This window comes from Castor canadensis, chromosome X (assembly GCF_047511655.1).
Source record: "Castor canadensis chromosome X, mCasCan1.hap1v2, whole genome shotgun sequence".
Lineage (NCBI taxonomy): Eukaryota > Metazoa > Chordata > Mammalia > Rodentia > Castoridae > Castor > Castor canadensis.
In genome coordinates this window covers 98,329,941-98,345,623 of record NC_133405.1, presented here as the reverse complement: position 1 = coordinate 98,345,623, position 15,683 = coordinate 98,329,941, and the positions used below count along the sequence as shown (strand labels likewise).

At 50.8% G+C, this 15,683-nt stretch overlaps 1 protein-coding gene across 1 annotated transcript; it reads right to left on the bottom strand.

The window, feature by feature from the left end:
- Nucleotides 1-344: 344 nt before the first annotated feature.
- On the bottom strand, nt 345-6,674 carry Foxp3 (forkhead box P3). Its single transcript, XM_074062932.1, has 11 exons — nt 6,411-6,674; nt 5,777-5,881; nt 5,536-5,674; nt 5,052-5,139; nt 4,876-4,980; nt 3,780-3,867; nt 3,506-3,586; nt 2,135-2,285; nt 1,447-1,523; nt 989-1,090; nt 345-783 (listed from the first exon to the last, which is right to left on the bottom strand). The coding sequence occupies exons 1-11, from the start codon at nt 6,624-6,626 to the stop codon at nt 634-636; spliced, it is 1,302 nt and encodes a 433-aa protein (XP_073919033.1). The 5' UTR covers nt 6,627-6,674; the 3' UTR covers nt 345-633.
- Between the last annotated feature and the right edge of the window lie 9,009 nt (nt 6,675-15,683).

The following is a 15,683-nucleotide window of genomic DNA, read 5'->3' as shown; positions in this document are numbered from 1 at the left end:
GGCATTTGTGTTGGTGGCTGCACAAGACTGTGCATGATACTTAAGTGTCTGTGTGGCTTTCTGGGCCTGTGATCTTAAGGGTACTGTCACTGCTCTTCGCAGGGGTCTTGGCACACCTCTATGTGACACTGGCTTCCTGTGAGCCTGGAGGCTGACAGGGTGCATGCTTTGAGTGTGTGAGTTGACAGGATTGTCTGGTCATCTTTGTGACTGCAGCTTTGAGGGTGTTTGAGTGTATTGAGGCAGGCTCTTTGTGTTTTAGGGTTTGGGTGGAGGATTGTGACTGTGTCTGTGTCACTTTCCCACCCTGAGGCCATCTGTGAGAGTGGCTGAGGCAGGCTGTGTGTGTGTGGCTGGCTGCGTGAGGGCTCTGTTTGGCTGGAGGGCCCATCTCTAGGGGCTGGGGTGGGGGTGGGGGCTAGGCTGGGGCTGGGACCCCTCCGAGCAGCCTTGGGGTGGAAGATAAGATCCAGGAGGACAGCCAGCTGGAAGTAGACACCCTGGCAGGCAAGACCATTGATACCTCACTTCCTGGTCTTTAAAGGCATGTCCAGGACCTGCCACCCCTGCCCCACCCCCACCTCCCCTCATTTTGGCCCCTGTCCATCTTTCCTCCTTTCTTTGGTTATGAGGTCAGGGGCCAGGTGTAGGGTTGGAGCACCTGCTAGGCCTCTGGCTCCTTTTCTTGCGGAACTCAAACTCATCCACGGTCCACACAGCCCCTTTCTCACTCTCCACCCGCACAAAGCACTTGTGCAAGCTCAGGTTGTGGCGGATAGCATTCTGTGGAAGGAGGACCAGGCAGTCAGGCAGGGCAGGGGCTAGGGCAGGGGCAGGCAGTCACCCACTGAGGGCAATAGACCCTTCCAGCCCCAACCTCCTGCCTCTTCTCCCAAGTGCCTCCTAGCCCAGCCCCAGGTCTGCCTGCTGCTGTGCTGCGGTAGCACTTGAGGCCATCCCAGCCACTGGCACCTCCAGTGGTGCTCACCTTCCAGGTAGCAGGGTGGTTTCGGAAGAAGGCAAACATGCGTGTGAACCAGTGGTAGATTTCATTGAGCGTCCGCTGCTTCTCAGGAGCCTCCAGGATGGCCTAGATGGTGGAGTGGGGTGGAGTGAGGAGAGTAGCCCCCAACGTCCAGGCTAAGAGGGGCAACCTGTTCTGTCTCACTTGGGGGTGGAATTGTGGGAGCAGGGGAGGGGAGGGAGAGATGACATGGCATGGAGCACAGGTTAGAAATGGTGTGGGCATCTGGAAAGGGGTGCATTTGGGCTCAGAATGTGTCTTGTACTGGCCTGGCTGGTGGTTTTGGTCTGAGTTTGGGGACAGGTCTGGGGTGAAGCCAGTGGGAGGGAAGCTTGGGGCTCCTCAAAGGGAGGTGGCAGTTTGGAAGGTAGGACCCTCCTTTTTTCTCTTCATCCTCCTTGGGCCCACGCTGCCCTGCTTACCCAGCGGATGAGGGTGGCATAGGTGAAAGGGGGCCGCATGTTGTGGAACTTGAAGTAGTCCATGTTATGGAAGAACTCTGGCAGAGGATGGGGATGAGTCAGGCCCCATCCAACATCTCCTAGCTCTGTGTCCTGCCCTCCCCTACGATGTGAGTCCACTGGCCTCGAATTCCACCATCAGTACACAGGTGGTCTCACACAGGTATTGTTTGCTGAGTACCTGACACATGCCCACAGGGTCCTCCCTGAGGTTGAATGGAAGTGATGTAGCTTACCCCCCAAGGCATATAAGGGGTCAAGTGGCACATCCAGGATGACAGTTGGGGCTCTGATCCCTGTTAAACCCACCCAGCCTGGCAGGTGGGAGAGGATTGGTGAGCTTGGGGGAATCTACACAGCTTTTCCTTGGCATGGGGTGGAAGGGAGGGCCCTTAGGAATTACTTAGCTAGGCTCCTCCCTTCTGATTACCAAATGGAGTAGCTGAGGCCCAGAGTGGGTAAGACATGACTTCAGTCTCCAAGGAGGACAAGGCTGCGGCTAGACATTTGCCACCACAATGGGGGCTCCCAGTCCATGGAAATCCTGGGAGGAATTTTCTTGCAAAAAGGTACATTGCCCCCAAGGCTAGGTGGTGGAGAGGGGCAATATGGACCTCTCCTCCCTCGCCCCATGCCAGACCAATCTTACCTGGGAAGGTGCTGTTGCCATGGCTGCCCCAGAGGTGCCTCCGCACAGCAAACAGGCCGTCTGAGGCGTCCTGGGGGCTGGGCCAGGGTGGGACAACGCTGCCCTGTGTGCCAGATGCTACGATGCAACAGGTACCCTTGTCTGATGGTACCTAGGATAGGCAGGAGGGGCTGGTGACCCAAAGGCTTAAACTTTCCATTTTATTTTAAAATTGGTGTTTTTATTTATTTATTTTGTAAGGGAGAATCTTGCTGTGTTGTCCAGGCAGGTGTTGAACTCCAGCACTCAAACAACCCTGCCTCAGCTTCCTGAGTAGCTGGGACTACAGGCAGGCCGGACTGTGCCTGGTTTAAATCAATGTGTGTGTGTGTGTGTGTGTGTGTGTGTGTGTGTGTGTGTGTGTGTGTGTTTTGTGGTGCTGGGGACATAACCCAGGTTCTTGCACATGCTAGGCAAGCACTTTATCTCTGATCTACCTCCCAAGACTGTTTTTAATTTTTTTTTTTTGAGACAGAATCTCAGTGTATAGTCTACGCTGGCCTTGAACTAACAATCTGCTTTAGCCTCCCGAGTACTAGGATACAGGCATGTGCCACTATGCTGGGCCTAAATCAGTGTTTTTAAGAGCAAGGGCACCCTCTTGTGTATTGCAGTCTGCTGTGGAATTCCACAAAGCAGTGTGAGCCATATTGGTTACAGTATAGGGGTGGGCACACTGTGTACTCACAAATGCTGGGGTCATGAGCCAGTGCTGAATCAGGCTCCCCTGACTGTGTGACTTTGGTAGAGTCAACTATACCTTCTTGGCCTCACCTGTCCTCATCTGTGAATTGGGATAATAATGGTAGCTACCTCACGGTGGCATCATGAGGCTTGAATAAGTTAACACCACCAGAGTACTCAGAAATAGTGCCTGGGGCCCAGGGTTGGTGTTGTGGGTGTGTGACTTGTGTGGCTACACAGGACCCCACACTTTAATGGTCTGAGGTTGTTATCTTGAAATTTGAATGCAGGGCCTCACCTTGTCCTTTTGCACTGGGCCTGGTGAGTTATGTAGCTGGTGCTGTGGGGGGCCCACAGCCTGCCTTCTATAAATGGCTACTTGCTATTGATTTGAAAATACAGAATCATGATGTTTCTAGATCTAGGGTCAGAGCATTTGTTTGTTTGTTTTGGCAGTACTGGTCTTTGAACTCAGGGCCTCATGATTGTTAGGCAGGCACTTTAGCCATTCCATCAGTAGGATTAGAGTGTTTGTAAATGGAGGGGAGATATCCCCAGTTCAGGCACATGAGGAACTGGGGTGTCCTGCTCCCCATGGGGCCCCTCCCCTGCCCAGCAGTCCAAGTCTAGGGGCCTGGGGTGACTCACCGCAGTTGGGTCCTTGGGAAGTGCCATTTTTCCAGCCAGGTGGGCCTGCATAGCACCTAGCTTCTCCTTTTCCAGTTCCAGCTGTGGGGATGGAGACAAAAGTGAAGCCTCCGCCTGACCTTTCTCTGCCACACCTTTGCCCAGGGTAGGGCCTTCCTTGGGAGCGTTCTGCCCCCAGCCCCTCTCCTTCCCTTTAGGTGAGTCTGATTCCTGGCATGGGTGGGCATGAGGCTCACCCACCATTCTCCATTCCCCTGCCCCCTGTGGGCCTTACTTGCTGCTCCAGAGTCTGCACCACCTCTCTTTGGAGAAGACACTGTGCCCTGCCCTTTTCATCCAGGAGGTGGTCCACCTGGCAGTGCCTGGGTAGGGGAAGAGATTCCGTGCAGCTGACCATGGTGACCCTGGCCTTCTGGCTCAGTGCTTCAGTTGGGGACAGCCCAGACCCATTGGGAGATCTCTCTTCAAAACTTGAGCTCCCTTCCCTCTCTCCCTCAGACTCCCTCAACATGTGCCCCTTAGCACCTTCTGTCTGCCAGGCCCCAGCTCATCCCTTGAGCCTGACCAGGGTGTTGGAGATGATGTTGGAAGGGTAGTGAGAGTGGGAATGACATTCCAGGTGGAGGGGACAACCTGTGCAAAGGCCGAGCCGTGAAGAGGGCAGGACATATTGAGTTGTTGCTAATAGTTGGGTATGATGAGAGGAGAGGAGGTATGTGTGGGAGGGGGAAAGGGGGATGGGGTGTGGAGGAGCCAAAACAGCTATTTAGAGGAGCTGCCAGGCCTGGCTTGTCCCTTGAGCCTGGCCAGAGTATTCGATGATGTTGGAAGGATGGTGAGAGTGGAAATAACATTCCAGGTAGAGGGAATTAGTAACGTGCTGTGTTGGCATGAGGGGTAGCAGGGCAAAGCACTTAGGAGTGTGGATTCTGGAACCTGGATGCCTGGGTTCAAATCCCAGCTCTGTCACTCAGGAACAGAGTGATTTTTTTTGTACTATGGGATTTGAACTCAGGGCCTCATGCTTGCTAGGCAGGCACTCTATCACTTGAGCCATGCCTTCAATATGAGGAACTGGGTGATCTTGATTAAGAGACTTTGTTTGGTCTCAGTTCCCTTGTCTGTAAAATGGAGGTAAATATCAGTACACACCTTTATTATTATGTTCCATTGTATATATGAGGAAACTGAGGCCCAGAGAAGGTAAGTCACTTGCCCAAGGTCATACAGCCAGGGAGTGATAAAGATAGGATTTTATCTTTCATCTTAGTACCTATCTGGAGGGAGCCTGAGTTGACATCTGTACCCCAGACTTCTGCCTGCCAACCAGAAGCCCCTGGACTGGACTAGACTGGGCTGGGGCCACTCACTTGAGAAAGTCCTCTGGCTCCTTGAAGATCTTCTCACATCCGGGCCACTTGCAGACACCATTTACCAGCAGTGGGTAGGACCCCGGGGGTGTGGTCGAAAGGGTGCTGGGGGAACAGAGGGTGTTAGGGAAGGGGACAGCAGGGTGAGAGGGTCCTTCCAGGCCCTGCCTACTCACCTGTCCTTCTTGGACACACTTGGGCTTGGGAAAGTACAGAGCAGGGCTGGCTCCCTGGACACCCACTCCAGACTGGCCACGTTAATCCCTGTGGGTAGAGTCAGGACGCTTGGAAGGCTGCCAGGCCAGGCTGTGCAGCTTGGCCCACAGGCTCCTCCCTGTCCCAAGTCTCGAGGACCCTGACTCTCAAGAGACTGCTGTCCCCACAGTTCAAGGCTTCTGGCAGAGCAGCTCAAAGACAGCCAGTGGCAAGTACTGACATTTTGATTAACTGTGAAGATCTGTGGTTCTGTAATTTTGACATTCTGCATCTTCAGGGTTCTGAACCTGACATTTTTTGGAGGTTAGAGTTTCCATGACTCTTCAATCTGACCCCTCAGACTGCCAGAGGGCTGCAATTCATAACAGTCTAGACTGTGCATGTTCAGACATCTGGGGACTTTGGGGTTCAATGAAGCCATGGGGATATGGACTGAGGTGTTACCAGGTGGCAGGCCAGGCCGGGCCTTGAGGGAGAAGATCCCGGTGGTGCTGGTGGGTGGTGGAAAGCTGATCATGGCTGGGCTGTCCAGTGGGCGCAGCTGTAGTACAGGGCTCCGGGTCTGAGCATCCCCTGTGGAGAGCTGGAGGACACATAGGGGCGATGGCTTAGCCTGGCTCCAGACTCCTTCCTCCCCATAGTCCTCCCACCTGCTCCCTCCCCCTGGCCCCTTCAGGGTCTGTACCTGGTGCATGAAGTGTGGTCTGTCCTGGAGAAGTGCCTGCAAGTGGGGTGAGGGCCCCAGCCGGGCCCCAGAGGGTGCCACCATGACTAAGGGCACTGTGGGCAGCTGGAGGGAGAAGGCAGGTGCCATGAGATGCCACCCTCATCCTCACTGCTTTGGATCTAATTCATCTGTGCCTCACCATAGCCGCATATGGTAGGTACCAAGATCTTATCCAATTTACACATGTAGAGACAGGCTCATGGGGATTGAGTGATTTTTTTTTAAGATCATAAGTTAAAAGTGGCAGAGCTGGCCTCAACCCTGTCACCTCACCTTTTTGAGCCCCAACTGTCTCCTCTTGTCTCAGGGGGATGAGGACACCTGGCTATGCCTACGGGACCAGGATAGGGTCTTCTCCTCTCCCAAGACAGGGATTCGGAGGTCATGGAGAGCCTCGAATTTCTGAGGCCTAGCAAGTGGGGACTTCCTTGGCCCTGCAATATCTGCATAAGTCACAGACTTTTCTGGGACCTAGAAACCACTTCCTGTGCCCCAGCCGCTCCTCCCTCCCACCCTGTGCCACGGTAAAGGTCGGCACCTGTAGTCCCAGGTACCCCACCCTGTTGGCCCCATCGTGGTCCCTGGGCCTCACCTGCAGCTGCGATGATGGCATGGGGGTCAAGGAGGAGGAGGAGGTGGCAGCATGGGTCCCACCTCGAAGGTCCCGGCCCTGGAAAGTACCCCCAGGACCCCTGGCCCCCAGGAGGTCTGAGGCCTTGGGTGCAGCCTTCCAGCTGGGTGAGGCTCCTGGAAATGGGCCGAGGGCCAAGGAAGGGGCCGTGGGCTTGGCTGGCCTGGGGTTGGGCATTGGGTCCTTGTTTGAGAGCAGGCTGTGGGAAAAATAGGGGGGAAGGAGTAGTGTGATATATTCATCCAACTGGACAACATGGACATCCCTCTGCACAGAGCAGGTGTTGCCTGGGGCATGTCCTTAAGGGCCCCATAACCACAGCCCAGATCTGGTGCCCTCCCATCCCGGTCTCTTTTTGTGTCCCCCCTCTGCCCCCAAATTGGCATTAGGAACATAGGCATATGTGTTTAACCGCCCCCCACCCCACAAATGGGTCCAGCACTGGGCTCACCAGCACACACTGGCACCACCCTGTTGAGATGCTTTCTCCAGCACAGTTATAGATGATAGGTTTGTGGGATCTCAGCCCTCTGGTACTCCCTGAACCTGCACAGGACATGTAGCCTTTGCTGGTTCTGCCAGAACTGGCCTTGGACTGTCTCCTGGGGGTGTTATTTTACCCCAGTGACTTGGCCAAGGACTCAAAAGAATCATCTGTGCTGGTGGCTCACACCTGTAATCCTAGCTACGCGGAGGCAGAGATTAGGAGGATTAAGGTTCGAGGTCAATCTGGGCAAAAAAAGCGAGACCCTATCTTAAAAAAGGGAGTGGCTCAAATGGTAGAGCACCTGCCTAGCAGGCATGAGGCCCTGAGTTCAAACCCTGGTATTACCAAAAAATAAAAATCATCTGGCTTCTGGGAGGGGGCAGGCTCTAGGGAGACAGAGCAGAACTAGTGAGGACTCTTCTGCAACAGTCCAGGAAAGCAATGGTGGTGGCACCAACCCTGATGGTGGCAGGGGAGCTGGGGAGAAATGACTGGTTTCTGAGTCTATACTGAAGGCAGAGTTAGGAGAACTTGCTGGCAGCTTGGATATAGGAGAATAAGTGTCAACGTGACCTCTGAGTTTTAGCCTGAGCAGCTGGAAGGACAGAGCTGACATCAGGTGGACTCTCTCTGGACTCTCATCCTGCACAGAGCCAGCATGGCAGATGCCAGAAAGCGGGGGTGGGGGATGGATGGGGGTGGTAGGCTTTCTTGAGCCAGGGCCTGTGGGAGCTCCCCAACTGAGGCCCCATCTCTGATGACCCTGATCTCTGCTCTCCATGCCTTGGCTTATGTTGTTTGCCCTGCCTGGAAGGCCTACACCTCTTCATCTTCCCATCACCACACCCGAGCCTGCTCTTCTGCTGTTGTCCTGAAAGGCCACCACAGTGGCTCTAGGCCCCTCCATTGGGCTTCAGTGCCTTACACTCCCTGAAGGGCCTGGCTTTGCTTTCTCAGGACATTGTAATCCCAGTCAACAAGAAAGCCAGAGCTGGAAGAGACTGCCCAGTTCAACCCCTATTTTACTAAAGGTGACACCCAGTTGTAGAGTTTCATGGTCCCCTGGCTACTTGAGACCACCATTTCTTTCTCTGGGAAGTGTGTGTGCACTGGGTTAAGCACAGAGCTGCTGAGAATGGCCAAGGGGAGTACAGGAGATTTTTTGGGGGGGGAGTTGCTCCTTCCTTTATTTGCCATCACCTCATGGGGGTTGTCAGAGCTGTGGTGCTAACGGACATAGGTGTGAGAATGCAGCTATTAGGCCCTTAGACTCTTAGGGGTTATAGTGTAAGAGTCACAGGTCTGGATTTATGGAGGCATTAGAACAAGGGCCTGGTAGAAAGGGTCTGAGATGAGGAGGTGAGTGAATGAATGAGTGGATGGATGAAAGTAGGGATGAGGTGACACTTCTACAAACCAAAGAAAAGCAAAGATGGCCAGAAAACCAACAGAAGCCAGGAGAGAGGCCTGGAACAGAGTCTTCCTCATAGCCCTACACTGCCACATCTTGATCTTCTGGAACTATGAGATGGTACATTTATGTTTAAGTCTCTCAGTTTATGATGTTTTGATAACAGCAGCCTGAGCTGAGCCTGCTCCTGCTGAGAAGTGGATGTTTTCACCGCGCTGGCCTGTTTCACTTGGCTGGTCTGTGATTTCTTCTGAAGCTGCCTGGACACTTGGCCAGAGCTTATAAGAAATCGCCCTGTCTTGAGCGCAGGTGGCTCATGCCTGTAGTCCTAGCTACTAAGGAGGAAGAGATCAGGAAGATTGTGGTTCCAAGCCACTGGAGGCAAATAGTTTTCGAGACCCTATCTCGAAAAAAAACCCAACAACAAGAAAAACAGATCTGGCGGAGTGGTTCAAGTGGTAGAGCACCTACCTAGCAAGAGTGGGGCCCTGAGTTCAAACCCCAGTACCACCAAAAAAAATAAAATCTCTCCCCTAAACACATCTGGGAATGGCCTGACGTCGGGAAGCCTAGTTACATTCTCAGAAAGACCTGGATATGGTCTGTCTGGTGGCGGGGTACCTGGAGGGCCGCACTGGCCAGCCAGCTTCCTGCACTGTCTGTTGGGGCGTCCCTTTCTGACTGGGTTTCTCAGAAGCTGCACGGAGGATGTTTCTGGAACACAAATTATGTTTTCCTATCGGGGTCTACATCTGCGCCCTGTTGACATGACCCCCAACTTCCCCAGGTTTTTCTGCCATTGACGTCATGGCGGCCGGATGTGTTGGCCTTCATCGGCACCAAGGAGGAAGAGAAGGGGGCACACACCCCACCCCACGGGTTTCGTTCCGAGAATGGGTTGGCCAATCCTGCAGCCGGCCAGGTGGGGTGATGTGGGTGCTGGCGGATGTGGTGGGTGACGTCCATCTGGCCACCCTCAAAGCACCAGGTTCTGTAGACTTAGCTTTTCTTGGGCCATGGAGGGGCCCCCAGTTGGAAGCTTGGCAAGTGCCAGGTAGGTACTATGGATACTGGGACTCCTGAGGTCTTCAGTACACTAGAACCTCAGGATTGTAGGATATCATTTCTTAGATTCAAATGATTTCCAAATCTCAAAACCACAGACTCTGTGGAGTCCACAGATTCAACTTCTCAATATGTATAGACCAATGCCCCTGGTATCCAAGCAAACTGGAACTGCCTGAAGGTCAGGAAGCTTACAACTTCATAGGGCCTCCTGCCCACTAGGCCTGGAATGGTAGCAAGCCTCTCCCTCCAACCTCCCTCCCGAACTCTATGAACTCCATGAAGGCAGGGAATCAGAAGAGTCCCTCTCCTGCACTGAGCCTGAGGCCCGGCTCTGCCAGTAACTGGCTCCAACTCTCCTCAAGCTCACGTGTAAATTGGGGCAGTAATGGGAGCCATCTTCCAAAGTTAATGCACATGAAATGCCCAGCAAAATGGCGGTGATTGGTAAATGGATAGGTGCACAGTCCCAGTATCCCTGTCCACCTTGGGACAATGTTCCAAAGCTCATAGCACTCTGCCAGAGATGAGGACAGAAAGAGGAAGAGCTGAAGCTAGCCAACCTTCAACACAGGCCTCATGGAGGGAACCCATCACCAGGCTTTCTGGAAGGGCTCCAAGATAGAGGTTCTCAGGAACCAGCACCAGCTCTGGGGACACACTGACTACCATCACTCCATCATCACCATCCTCTCACCATCTAGGCCCCCTGACCCATGGGCCCAGGAACTCAACCAGCCCAGCTTCTGTGCATCATCTTCCCCAAGTCAGGCTCCAACCTGTGAGAAGGCAGTACCGGGGCAATGGCATCCTAGGTCCCCCTTTACTCTCCTCCTGGGCGCACAGGGGTAAACTAGGCCCATGATGGGGGAGAGAGCAAGCCAGGGTCCCACCGAACAACCTAAGATCTGGTCTCAACACTGCCGCTTCATCTCCATGAGGCCTCGGAGGGCCCCCAGTCCATCTCTGCACCTCAGTTTATCCTTCCACATTGGGGAGGGGACGGGTGTGTGCCAGGACCCTTCTGCTCTGTGTCTGGGTGAGTCTTAAGGTGTCTTCGGGGCTTTGAGTTGAGAAATGCCCTTCTATTCAGGAGTACATAGAGACAGAGACAGAGACAGACATGGTGGAACAGAGATACACAGAATAAGAGACAGATAAAGAGATATGAGGTGGGATGGAGATTGATACAACAGAGGGTGAGAGACAAACATGAGAGATGCTAAGAGAAACAGAGTGACAGAGAGAGACATTGAGAGACACAGATGGAGTGACATAGAGAGACAGAGACAGAGAAGATTGTCCCAAGTCAGAACAGTCACTGTCCTCTGGCTAGAGGACGGATGCTGCTTGCCAATAACCAAGGCAAGGGAAGAGCCAGGGGCCAGGGATGCCTATGGTTGGGAATTGCAAAGTAGTGTGGCCCTGGCGCAAGGACAGATACTGAGAGACAGAACAGAGCAGAAAGCTTGGAAAAAGACCTGTGCATAGCGGGGATGGAGTTTGTGATGGATGCAGCATTTCAACATGGGGGAGAATACACAATTAACAAATGTTTATGAGATAATTAGGAGCAAAATCAAGTGACTGAATGAATAATCAGTCCATTTCCCACCAACCCCTCCCTTCCTTTGAAATGTCACCATTATATGCTCCAGAATAAATTCCAGATCACAGATACATTTTAATGTCTAACATTGATCTTAGGTTTATTGTGTACCTGCCCCTGTGCTAAGCACTTACCATGATTAATAGATTTAATCTTCACAAAGATCCTTTGATGTAGATACTACTATGATCATTATAGTACATATGAGGAAATGGAGTTACAGAGAGGTTAAGAGCCTGGCTAAAAATCACACAGATGGCTTGGGGTGAGGCTGGGTTTGTTCCAGACAGTCTGGCTCCAGTACCCACACTCTTAACCTCTACAGTAAGTGGAAAAAATGAAGACATAAAGGAGACTAGAAGCCAATATGAGGTGAACATTTATCTCATTTTCAAGTGGGAAAGGACTTTCTAAGCATAAAACCAGAGATAGAAACCACACAAGAAAAAAACTAACCTATTTGAATATATAAAAAACATAAGCATCATAAAAACATCAGAAACAATAGAAAAAGCAAATGATGAGTTGGGGGAAATATTTGCTATATACATTATATACATATGGCTGGTAGAAGGTTAATATCCTTTCCCCAAATAGCTATGGAAAATCAGTAAGAAGAAAGATGAACACCCTGTTAGGAGTAAGGATAGGACCAGAAACCTTCTCCCCAAAGTAATAAGAAAAACACTAGGGCTGGCAGAGTGGCTCAAGTGGTAGAGCACCTGCCTAGCAAGTGTGTGGCCCTGAGTTCAAGCCCCAGTACCACCAAAATAAATAAATAAATAAATAAACAAATGCTAAAAGTAATCAAAGAATGCAAATTTCAACAACTCAGTACTTTTTTCTTACTTGTTGTATTGAGAAAGGATTAAAAATGATAATACCCAACCAGGATTAGACTGATCAGAGGGAACATAAAACAGGATAAGCTTTGGGAAGAACAATTTGTAGAGAGGGTCAGAAACCTTAAAAATGCACATCCCTTCTTTCCTAGCGGCTCCAGTCAGGACTGTTTATGGGGAAAATCAGAAACCACAGCATTTGGCCCAGTCAATCATAATCCATACCAATGTGAAGGTAGCTGTGACAGACGTGAAAGATCATGTGCTCAATGTTTAGAGCACTCCGAAATGCTATCAGCTAAATAAAGCAGGAAAAAATCCAATATATAGAATGATTCTAATTTGGTTAAAAATACTAGTAGCTGACACTTAATGAGCACCTACTGTGTACCAAGCACAGTGCAAAGCCTTTAGGGACAAACTCGCCCTAGTACTGAACCATCTGTTCTCTTCCTGGACACGGACTCTGGTAATGGCATGCGGTTCTGTGCAGTCCTGTGTTAAACCATGGGTGACCATGGCATGAAGTGACCCCAGAGGGTCTCCTCTCATGCAATGCAAGCACAATTTCAGTTAAATGCTCAGCCTGACCTGATAGCTCACAATCCTCCTGCTATTTGGGCAAACAGTGGAAAATGGAAATCTCAACCACTATTATTAAGTGCCATCTGGGCACAAATCTCTGTGCTGGATGCTTGGTGGGAAGGCATGTGAGGGAAGGCAAGCCAAGAGAGCCAGAGAGATGTCAGGAGAGAAACAGAGGAATGGCGAGAGATGGAGTGTGGCCAAGATGGAGGAGACAGACATAGGGGAGATGGTCAGAACCGGGAAGACAGACAGTCTGAGTTCAAGGGAAATAGAGAGATGTCAAAAGAAAGAGGGGGACAGAGAAACACAGATAAAGTGAGAAAGGGAGAGAATGGGAAGCACTGAGAGGGAAGAGATAAGAGAGAGATGCCGTTGAAATTTCCAGTTCCATCTGGACAGCATTTCAAGTTGTTCAAAACTCTGACATCCATAAAGACTGGCAGTTGACATATTTTAAAAAATCATAGCCATCTGCATAATCAATCCACCAATTTATTTATCTTTGCACCCGCCCAAGGATTGATTACTTCACCTATCTGGCATTTATTATGACATTTTGTTTTTAAAAAGACCTTACCTGGCAGGCTCCCAGTGGCTGGGCATGTCCATTTGTACCAGAGGGCTCCTGATTCCCCCAGTGCCTACCTCCCTGCCATCTCCTCTATCAGTACCAGCATCTGGTGGGGGAGAGCAGGGACACTCACCTTGGTGAAGTGGACTGACAGAGAAGGATGAGCCTGGCTTGTGGGAAACTGTCACATATCAAAAACAACTTTGCTTTTATACCGAGAAGAAAAACCACTGCGTGGAAGCCACAGACCTCTCTCTTCTAATAATCCAATTTTTTTGATGAGTGTGTGCGCTGATAATCACGGGGTGGGGGGGTTCTCATAGTTTTCTCTCTCTCTCTTGCTCTGTTTCTTCTCTTCTTGATTATGAGACTTAAACGGAAATTTTGAAATTTTGGGTTTTTTCTTTGCCCTTTACAAGTCATCTGAAAATAAGATTTCTTCCCCTTACCACAGAGGTGAGAGGTATCAATGAGATAACAGGGCTCATGAGAAACCACAGTTTTTAACACAAAAGTATGTAGAATCAGAAAAAAATAAAGGAAAAGAACTCAAATCACAGGAACATCCCCAGGCAGGCAGAGATGCCATTCCGTATGTAAGGTGTTTGAGGGGCTCTGTGATAAGAAAGCGGGAAGCTGAAGTCCTATGTGCTGATGGGAAAGAGACAGAATCAGGCTGAGGTTGCAAAGCCTTCACCCTGCTTCAAGCCTCGGTTTCCCCTTAGGTGGAATTAATGTGATTACCACCATTTGTGTTGCCCAAGGAGAGGGAGCTCTGGATACCCCTACAACCCCCCTTCCCACAGAAGGTGAAAAGCATGTAAGGTACATTATGGGACAAAATGTGGGGGGTCCACCCCTTCTCCCCACATTTCATGGAATCAGAGCCTGAGAGTTGCTGGTTCCCAGAATCCACTGAGAGTCACTGAGGGAGGGAAGGGAGGAAAGTCTTGCCTCAGCACGTCTCAGGGCTTGAGTGCTCTGACCCAGCTGCCGAAGGTCCTGAGTACCCCCAATATGAATGCATCCACTCTTGCAAAGAAGGGCTGGGGTGTAGCACAGAGGTGGAGTGCTTGCCTTACATGTGAGAGGCCCTGGGTTCAATTTCCAGCACCACAAAAGCAAAACGAAACAAAACAAAAAACTCTACACACAAAAAACACAATCTCACAAAGAAGCCTGGGGGCTCCTTGGGACCCTCACCCTGTCCTGTCGGGAAGAACATAGCCTGATGCTTCTCATGCCCGTAGCCTTTGTGACACTCTACCCCGAAAAGGCCCAGTTGGCAAGGATTTAGGATTCCAGATAGCCATTGTCATTTTTGCAGCTGACACTTTTCTCAAATTTTCCGTGTGCCAGACACAGCACTGAACACTTCTCACAGACAATTGTGTTCAATCCTCACCAGAGCCTTTCGATGTCCATCTCATCATTATTGTGTTGCCGTTATACAGACGGAAAAAATGGAGGCCAAGGGCAGTCAAGCAACTCAACTTGCCCAAGATCACAGAGTTGGCAGAGGGGGGTCCTGCCTTCGTTGGTTCTGGGCTTTGAAAACTCCAGTTTCCTTGAACCCAACAGTCTCAGGTTTTTAAATTTGAGGATGCATTGACAGGGAGGTTCTGGGATTTTGAGATTCCTCTGGGGGTTCGACACTTGTGAGGTTTAAGGTTGTTCAAGATTTGATGGTTGCATTTCTTCTCCTCAGCGCATACCTAGTCCCTCCAACCACTGGTCAACATGGGAGACCAACCTCCAGGGACTTCTCATGACAGGCATGGTTGAGGCTTCCAGCTCCCCACTCTCCAGTGCCCCATGTGGCCTGGGTTCTAGTCACCTAATGTCCACTCCAGCTCCTCTGCAAGACTTGCATCAGGCCTGGGGAAGAGAAATTGGAACCAGCTTTTTAATTCATATGATATAAATCTAGTGGCCAAGAACCACCCCTTCACTCCTTCCCCCTTAGTCCCTTCTCCTCCCCCTCCCACCTGCTCATCCCTCAAAAAAAGGAGTGCATCTTCCCTCAACTCACCTTCTGTAAAAGCCCACATTAGGCCTGATGGCCTGGCTCTGTGAAGATAAGAAAAAAGTGAATAGGAAAAAAAGACCTAAAACAAAATCAGCCAACAACAATTAAAAGAAAATCTTTCCAGGTGTGGTGGCACACACCTGTAATCTCAGCACTTGGGATGCTAAGGCAAGAGGATCATGAGTTCAAGGCTAACCTGGGTTACATAGCGAGACCCTGTCTCAAAAAAAAAAAAAAAACCAAAAAACCAAAAAAAAAAAAAAAAAAAAAGAAGAAGAGAAAACCCAACCCTCCCTACCATTAGTTCAAAACAAAACTTTCACTGGTTGGGGCTTCTGAGTGGTTGGGACATATCTAAAAGATGGCCCGTGTAGTGTGCTGGGTGGCACCAAGGTGGGATAAGGACCCTCAGCTTGGAGGTTTGCAGGGACTCTGTGTACAGCAGGTGCTTAACAGATATTGTTGCCTGTGAGGGGAACGAAGGAGATGGTGAGGGGCATGCTTGTTAGGAAGGAGTCTTTGGCAGTCAACTGTAGGGATGTCTCCAAGGTTAATGACCCCTGCTCCCTGTGGACTTGGACCTGAACATTCTCTGCACCTCCTGTGTAAATATAAACCAGGGTAGTTCTAGA